Source organism: Erigeron canadensis, chromosome 7 (genome assembly GCF_010389155.1).
Source record: "Erigeron canadensis isolate Cc75 chromosome 7, C_canadensis_v1, whole genome shotgun sequence".
NCBI lineage: Eukaryota > Viridiplantae > Streptophyta > Magnoliopsida > Asterales > Asteraceae > Erigeron > Erigeron canadensis.
In genome coordinates, this window is record NC_057767.1 from 25,182,074 (window position 1) to 25,192,049 (window position 9,976).

At 30.1% G+C, this 9,976-nt stretch overlaps 1 protein-coding gene across 1 annotated transcript; it reads left to right on the forward strand.

The window, feature by feature from the left end:
- The first annotated feature begins 3,845 nt into the window (after positions 1-3,845).
- LOC122609159 lies at positions 3,846-4,976 on the forward strand. The gene is made up of 2 exons (XM_043782216.1): positions 3,846-4,386; positions 4,486-4,976. The coding sequence occupies exons 1-2, from the start codon at positions 3,846-3,848 to the stop codon at positions 4,974-4,976; spliced, it is 1,032 nt and encodes a 343-aa protein (XP_043638151.1).
- Positions 4,977-9,976: the final 5,000 nt, after the last annotated feature.

A 9,976-nucleotide genomic window follows, 5' to 3' on the forward strand; every position in this document is an offset into this window, starting at 1 on the left:
GATGCTGGAGATTTTTTTTTTTTATTTTTTGTAAATATACATTACATTGATAATATATTTGTATGTTAATACGTTATTTTTTTTCAAATTCTTTTATAATAGTAATCACAATTGTCACGCGTATTTACAAACTAAATTATATATTATTAATTTCGATAGTTTATTTTATTTTGTTTAATAGAGCGCAACTTCTCTGTCAACACATGCTCCAAATTTGCAAAGTTGTCACTCACATAAGCTAAACTCGGCCTTCTCAACACTACCATTGATAATTTGACTAATCCGGACATTATATATATATATATATACTAGCTTAAGGACCCGAGTAACTACCTAGGTAGTATTATGATAACTAATTATAATAAAAACAGTTGTGATGTAATGTTAAACGTGAAAACATGAATACATCAACAGTCTAGAAATATCATATGATTATATCGTACATATACATCTAGGGATGACAAAAATATCCGTACCCAATGGGAATCCGATATCCGAACCCAATTTGACCGGGGATGGGGACGGGTTTGTGGATGTAATTCTATTTTCAATGGGAATGGTGATGGGGATGAGAAACTATTAATCCCCGATCCTCATACCCGAACCCGAAAACACTAAATATATTTATTAGAGTTTGTTTAAGTTTTTTCTATAAATTAAAATAATTTTAAGTTTTGTTTAATACTTTTTATGTTCAAAAAAGGAAACACAAATTAGCTAACGTTGATTCAAACTCCTTGATAGATCCTTTATTAACAAACCTTCTTTAAACCAATATTGACTAATTTGAAAAACCCTTTTTATCGCAACAATATATGCTATCTTGACGAGATGTATGTAGTTTGTTTAAAACATCTTGGAGTGAATATCATACATCCCTTCCTTAAATTCTAAACTAACATATCGTGAAGGAGTGTGTGTAGTTTCGTTAAAACATCTTGGAGTGAATATCATATATCCGCTCCTTAAATCCTAGAAACATATTTACCCAACTAAATATGATAATAACTCACATGTAAAAAAAAAAAACCCAGGGTAATTGGATAGAAATCCTCTGATCTCATGTACCATTTGATACTCACTAATCCACCTAGTGCCTAGGTGATTCTCAACCACTTAATAATCCACTGATTATCTCAAGTTTGGCTTGGCAAGACTCGAACCCATGACCTCCTGAAATGTGATGACCGGTAGCCATTGAGCTATTACCTAATGGTTATAATAACTCACATGTATCCATTATATTAAATCAATTTAATAGACTAATTCTGTCCATTACACCCTCTCCCAAATCATTTTTATAGAACCAATTTACACTAATTTCAATAATATAAACGATCGATACGTTCAACAAAATTGTTCTAGCCCCTCCTCCCATCTATGATTACGTTTTAAGTGTGATGTATAGGTCATAGCAAATTAAAATTATAAATAAAAATATTAATACTAATACCCATTACAGAGTAATTCTTTTTTTTTATTATTATTTTGTAAAATTCTCAATATACATTTAAATTTAAATTAGGATGTATCGATTTATAACATGTCAGTTTTACTATTAGATTATGTGATAAACTAATGAGAAGAAAACATTAAAACAACCGAACTTGTTGTAACATAGTTCAAATACCTCTTAAATGAATTTTTAGTCCGAATAAATTTATGTTTACGAAGAATACAATTTTATGTTATTTGACCAAATGGTTGTATTCATGAATTTGAGGATATAATAAAAAAATCTTTTAAATTGAATATCTCTTCCAAAATGAGATGAACGTACATGTTTTTTTATAATTTAATTAATTGATAATTGTTGATATTATTAATAAGTAATCAGTAGTGTTTACGTCATCAATGATTTCTTTTAATTAAATTTAATGAATGAAAGGGGTTAGGCTGTGCCAACTAAGCTATTTTTTAGCAAAATTTTAGAAGTGGACTCCATCTTTATATATAGAAAAGATTTCAAAGTAAAAATGAAATTATTACCATCAAAATCAAACAAAAAAGCCAAAAACATATATTAATTATGTTGCTACTTGCTATGTCTACCTAGGTATCATATGAGTAAGGACCTATTTATTTTTCTAATTATTAAGTGATTGAATTGATTAAATAATTAAATGGATATATAATATGTATATGGAGTAAGTTAACTAATACAATTATTTTTCATTTATTATGTCAAAAAAAATAAACATTTTTAATAACTTAAGTAGATTATAACCCGCATAATACGCAGATAAATATATATAACTATTAAAATTAAAATAATAATATTTCATTATATTCTATATTGACATATTGTAAATAAAAGGTATTACAAAACAACAATGCTATACTTGTTTACATATATATATAAATGAGTTAAAATATATTTAAAAAAAGAATTGCATGATGTAAATATATATATAAAAAAAAAACATAGATTCTATTAATCAATTATCCACATACCTAATCTTCATGTTATATTTGTATCATTTTATTAATTTAACAGCCAATGGGTTGGTGACCCATTGGTAAGGTTTTAGACATTGTGGAAATACATCAGGTTTCGAATCCTACTTCCTACATCTGTAGGAGTGGATTATTAAGGAGGGTTTTCGAGAATCCTGGGTTATATCCCAAACATGCGTAGTTCAAGCTACACATGAGGTGTCTCGAATACTAACTACTAACCACCAACTATTAACTCGTTGTTCAAATTTTTTATTTATTTATTAATTTAACAATATAAATAAAGGATATTGAAAAACGGTGATGTTGACATTTTTATATGTTTTATTAATGTTTAGACACCATATACATATTAGGAATATCTTTTATTTAGATATTATAAGATATTAACGATGTAAATTAAGTACTTATAGCTATAACCTATAGTTACTACATTATATGATAAAAATATACATAAAGTCATACTTTGACCAAATAAAAAATAAAATAAAAAATCAAAGAAGTGGTTTTAAAAATAATATAGAGTTTAAGATTTATTTTTTATACTTATATCATTAAATTAATTACTTTCTATTATTAATAAGATGTAGGAAATTACTTTCCATAATTAGTGGCTATATCTAAATTTATTAAATTAGATCTAAAAAAGTTATAAAAGGTATATAACATTAGTGTTTTGATCTAATGATTCTAATTAAAGGTTAAGCTTCATCTAAGGGTTTAAACTTCTCCATTTTGAAATTAAGGTTTTCTTTTATATATATTTAGAGATGAATTAAATATTTTTGATTAAGTTCATTAACAAACATAACCTTATTTAGTCTTTGAACACTCTTTAATAGGAAAACCTAATTAAAATATGTTATATTCTAAAATCAACTTGTCTATATCAGGCCTGTGCTTATACATGCGTTTCCCGGGGTCGGATGCACGCCCCCGGGAAGACGTTATAAGCACGGCGGCGTCCGAGGCTGCGTCTTGGTCGTTTCCTCCATTTTCAGACGCACGGTTGGAGGGTTTCGAGTGGGGTCCGCGTGTTATGAAGCCATAAACGACAAAAATAAATAAATTTGAAGTAGCCGTTGCATTTGAATTCAAGTGGCATGCTCCTCTTGTTTTTTTTTTTCCTATTTAAACCACCATTTCTTCACACCTCTTTCACATCTTCACCATCTCACACTTCTTTCACTATTCCACATTTCTCTCAATTCATATTTTCTTAATCTCACTCAATTCATCCACCATGCCTAGAAGAAACAAAAACCAAAACAAAAAACAAAAACACAAACCAAAACCCGTTCCAAAACACTATCGATGAGTTTGACAATTTGCTTCTGGGGGGTTCTGCTCCAGTGGGATCTCCCCCGTCCATGTCGTCTTCTAATATGATGGGGGCATCTACCAGCTCTGGTGCTATGAACCTATCTTTTACTTATTTGTTGAATTCGTCACTGTTTAATGAACAGTTTCAACAGTTCATGTTAATGCAACAATTTAATCAATTTCAAGCTACCAACCCACAATTTCATAATCCACTTCTTCCTCAATTCCAGAGGCCTATAGGTGAGACTTCGTCTCAACCGGCACGAACTAGTGTCGCCTCTGTCGAGGAAGAAGTGGAAGAAGTTCCTGCCCCACCCAAACGGTTAACGAAAAAAGGGGTTGCTGTAGCGGATAAGTTGAAGTGGTCAAATCAGGAGGCGATTTTGTTGGCTCAGGCGTGGACAAATGCTTCACAAGACTCGATTGTGGGGATAAGCCAAGACGAGACTATGTTTTGGGCCAAAGTGATAGAGGAGTTCAACGAAAACCGGCCAGCGGGAGAGCGCAACAAAAGCCAACTACAAGGCAAATGGAACAAGATCAAAAGAACCACCAAGTTGTATGGAGCAATCTTGAAGAGATTGGTAGATCAAGGCCGCCAGAGCGGTGCAGATGACAGACAAATGTATAAGACAGCTCATGAAATCTCTGTAGATACTCATGGGCATTGATTTCCATATGAGGATTGTTATGATGTGCTGAAAGAGTGTCCCGCATTTTGGCAAGACCATAGTATTGCCAAAAGAAATGCAGCTGATTTTGTTGATTTGGGTGAGGATGAGGGACACATTCGGGCTAGTCCGAGTGTGGAACCGGATGTGGCTTTGAACCAGTTGTTTGAAGACGACCCAATTAGGAGACCACCGGGTCGTAATGTTAGCCGGAAAATGTCTAGTGGCACAGATGCCACTTATAGTCGTGGTGGTTCGACTGGGTCAGAAAAGGCGTTGAACACCCTTGATCTAATGCTCATGTTGCAAGAAGAGCAAGCCAAAAAAATTGAGGAGGATAGGAGGAGGATAGAGGAAGAGCGGAAAATGAGAATGGATGATCGCTTTCGAAAGAAGGTCAGGGCGGTGTTTAAGCTTCTGCAGCAGCCAATTCCAACCGGCATAGACGAAGACGAGTTGCAGCAGGTCAGGACTACGCGCAAAAACCTCATGGATAAGTACGGGCCATATTTTAATGATATGTAGTTTGTGTTTTTTGATTAAATGTGTTTTAATTATTAGGTTTAATATGTGTTTTTAGGATGTAATGTTTAATTTCCATGTATTTGTTTTATGTTTTCTATTATAATGTAATGTGTGTTTAATTATAATAAAATGTGTTTGTTTAATATTTTGTGTAAAAAAAATGAAATAATAAAATAGTAAATGAATAGTGAAGAAGTGGGTATTATATGGAGGGGGTGTTATTGGAGAGAGAAAACTGATGAATAGCGGAAGAAGTGGGGAAGAAGTAGGCCTTATAAGGATAGGCCTCATCATTCAAGATACAGAATTTACTAATATCATTAAGAGACTTCTTGCATTTTTTCATAGCTCGGAGATGTTGTATCTTTTACTTTGTTGTGCTTAGGCCTCTCTTTATAGGAGTCACTTCTTCCCTACTTCTTACCCACTTCTTTCACTATTCATCAAGTTTCTTTCTCCAAGAACACCTCCCTCCTTATAATACCCACTTCTTCCACTATTTATCTATTATTTAATTATTCCATTTTTCTGTTTCACAAAATAAAACTAAATTAAAAACAAATTAAGTAAAACTTTTATTAATAATAATAACAAAATTTATACAATTTTAAACAAAATTTAGATAGAATGTTAGGGTTTAAAGGTAAAATTTTAAAACTATAAAAATTAATTCGTAAATAACTAAAGGTTGAGGGGTTAAAACGAAAAGTTTATATAAATTTTACTGAGTACACATCATCGTCTTCTTCCTTTGAAATATATATATACACCTATATATATATACTACATAGATCACACACACCTTTACACACACTCAAATTCTATATACCATCATTCTTCATATGTACATATGCACATCACGATTTTCACACACACACACACACCATATGAGAGTTAATTTGTGTTTTTTTTAAATTTCGTTACTTAATGGAGCAGCGGACCCCACTTCAAGCCCCAAAATGCGCGTTCAGATGTGGGAGAAACGACCGGAACGCATACAAAGACGCACTCGTGCTTATAGCGGCTCTCCCCGGCCGCGCATCGGACGCCTGGAGACGCAACTATAAGGACAGGCCTTAATAGATACAATTGAGAACGTATCAGTGATTAATTCTACGAGTACCATTTTATCTCCAGTAATTATTGATTTTTACTAAAAGTTTATGACCTGACAACTCTAAGTAAAATGTGAATAAAAATGTTGCCTGGTGATCAAATATTTGAGTAGTGATTTAATGCAGACCACCAAGCTGTTGTGTGTCGCATTCATTTTGGTTCGGAACAAAACAGTTTTATACTAGAAAAACTAGGGATCAATATATTCTAATCAGTTCAGAATCTATATTATATTTTACATTGTTGTGTTCTTGAGTTGTTTGACTGAAAGAAAATAAAACAAAAAATTACAAAATAAGTTGTATTTTTGAGTTTCCTTATGGATGAAAATAAAATTAAATGATAAGAAATGGAAGAATTTTTAAGATGATACTGTTTTAAAAAAATTCTCTCCATTTTTTTTGGATGATTTGAAATGAAATTGACATTACTTTCAATTATTTCTTTCTTTATTTATTTTTTATAATCAAATTCAAGAACATTATGTTTATTTCAATACAAGACAGTATAAATACAGTACAATTTTTACCGTATATTTCCCCTACTATATTATTGTATGCTATCATATGGTGTTCGGTTGACCATTTTTAACAATGGCTAATAGATGACATTGATGAAGACAATGTGATGTTCTAACTGAACTGATAAAACACCTAAAAATGTCATATTCTATTTATATGATATTTTAATATTAATATATGTACACGTTTTACCTATCAAAAAGTGATTAAATATAATGTGTCACAGATTACAACTTTTAATGTGTTTTTTATTTTTCTTTTTTGTACACAAGTGGTAGTTGTGGACTTGTGGCTCCCTATCAAAACTTAATTAACTCTAAAGGGAGTGTCCAATTGGTGCTAACATTAGAGTAATTAATTTAACAAATACGTGTCATACACTAGCAAATCAATTACCATGATAATGATTATTAATTTTTTATTTTGTAGTCACGATGGCTGTTTGTTATTGTTTCCCAATAGTACAATTTAATTGAGCAATATAACCATTTAGTGTTACGAATGTTAGTTATGAAGTCATTGTCATGTACGAGTACTAGTTTATATATTTAGATTAAACTATTAATAACTTTATACCTTTATTATTAATTTAGCTTTAGTTTGTCATACATCATACAATATAATACATCATGAGTATTATAGACGATTTTTTTTCCTTAGACAATACCATACGTTTAGTATATTCTATTTTCGTAATATAATATAATAATTGCAAGGACACCCCCAAGCTTTAGAATAAGACAAAGGTTTTAAGACAATTTTTAAAAGGAAAATGATAAATCTTCTTAAAAATATAATAAATATAATGAGGCAGCCTAAAAATATCAATGTAAGACATGTTTAAGATAGATCTTCTATGGGTTCTAATGGAGCTTATACTAAAGTGAGGCTGAGGAAGAAAACTGTTCAAGAAACGCTACAAACTTTTGTTACATTTTCTATTTAATACTCTTTATCTATTAAAAATGTTCTTTTTCACATTATTTTAGATAAGTATGTAAACTATATTAAACCATGGTTATCACACTCATTCTTTACTCTTAATTTTTTCTATATATATTACATTATTACTGTTAGATACATAAGTTTATGTATAAAACTATTCACATATTAATTCTTTTAATATTTATTAGGGATTTATGATATAATAGATTAGTAATTGGACCTCTATATTTTTTTTAGATTAAGAAATTAAAATGTTAAAAGTTTTATAGTTAAACTTAAGTATCTAGAAAACACATATTTTCATTACTCATAAGTCATACGAGTATATAATTGATTGATATATAATTGTTTTAGGGGCTAATTCTTGCCTAGGGTCTAGACTGTCACTGTTGTTACACGTAGGATGTGGAGAAATCATTGTGGTGTTATCACAATATCACGTATCTCTAATCTTTACCTTCATTAGTCTAAAAAACTTCTTATATATAGTGAATGCGCCTTATTTTGATGCACTTAAACCAAGTATACTAGATTACCAGATATATCATCGAATTTGTGTTGCAAAAAAATGCCTTCACCCCTCTATGTCCTTTAACTTAGACGATGGTTATTTTGTCAAAGAACAAAGTTTAAGTGATCACGGCTAATTCATATATAAGAATCAAAACTAAATGTAACAATCAAAGAGAAAAGTCTCCTTTTATTTTTTTCATCCGTTTGATACTTTGATTCATATACCTTAACGTCAAGTGCATCAAAAACTGCTCTTTTCGGATAACTCGAATAAAAATGGTAACTTTTTACCATTTATGTATTATATAAGTGAAGTGATTGTAGGTGAATTTATAAATAAGACAGTGATATAATGTTGCCATTTTAAATTTGTAATACATGTCTATATCCACTATATGTGTAGTTATTCTGTTATTTTACTTTTCATTTGTTTCTTTTTGCTACAATAAAAAAAATTAATTTAGCATCTAAATTCATGACCAAGGTTACCAAAAGGCCAAAACCAAACCATTAAAAAACAAAAGAAGGATACCGTTGTGTCATTTTATCACTTCTTGTATATCTATAAGTGTTCAAGCTCGTATAATGGACGAGTAGTCTCAAAATATATTAATTAAAGCTAAAAAATTGGAATTCAAATATATTAAATAGATATATAGAAATCAACTTGGAAATTTTCTGTCCATTCACCATTGACCGAGCCATGTATCATAGTGCCCTGCAAATAGCAAAAAAAAAAAAAACATGGAAAAACTGGTAAGTTCTGTTAGTGTGTTTCTATTCATTTAATCCAATTTTAAAAATAAATCCCAAACAAATTAACCATAAGAATTGAATAAACATCTTTGCACACAGATCCAAAAAAATTATTTAGGATAAGAAAGGAACCCAACTAAGGACATTCCAAAAGTCGATAAAATAATTTTATCGGCTAATGTAAGAAAGATAAGGAAACAAATTGTCGATAAAAAAAATGAGCCGAGCCAAAAATCTTGCAAAGCCATCTCCAGTTGTGTTAAATCCTAAATATAACATGGGGTATTATTTAAAATTGATATCATGTTTTTCATACACAAACTAAAATAATGAATTGTTCCACCATGTTAAATAATCATACTAAAACATTCAACACCATCTCAATAGGTAGCATTTTCCCCTGATAGAATAACAACGTCTAAAAAATTACACCATTAATGAGGTAGTTTCAAAACAGATTCAAAATAATCATAGTCGATATATTAAAATAATCATAATCTTACTCATAGCAAAATTCGAATTTTTATCTAAGAGCTTATCGAAAGATATAACCGTAAATCTTAAGTATACACCATTAATGAGTTACTTTCAAAACGATATCAAAATAATCAAAGTCAATATATTAAAATAATAAGAAACCTACTCATAGCAAATTTAGACTTTATATGTAAAAGGTTATAGAAAAAAATAATTGTAAATCCTAAGAGTTAATATATGTTACAAATACAAAATTTAATATATAATATTTAGATTAGTTAAGTCATATATCACAACTTAATCAATGTAAGAACCAAACTCATTAAACTAAAAACCAAATTTTGTTTTTGTGCTGGCCGTAAATTTATGGTCCTGGACCGTAAATTTACGGCTCAATTACAACTAGCCGTAAAATTTGCACCGTAATTTGCTCTTAGATTTTTTTCGTCCCTGTTTGAAAACAACTCAAAATTGCAAGGACCGTAAATTTATGGTCAGAGACCGTAAATTTATGGTCCGATCTGCACAATTCCATTTTAGCCAAAAATCCATATTCACTTTTCATGCTACAAATTCTTTAAACCAAAACACCAAAATGAGTAAAATCATATATTACAACATAATTGATAGATCCAAAACATTAACCATTGAAATATACATTAAAACGACCAA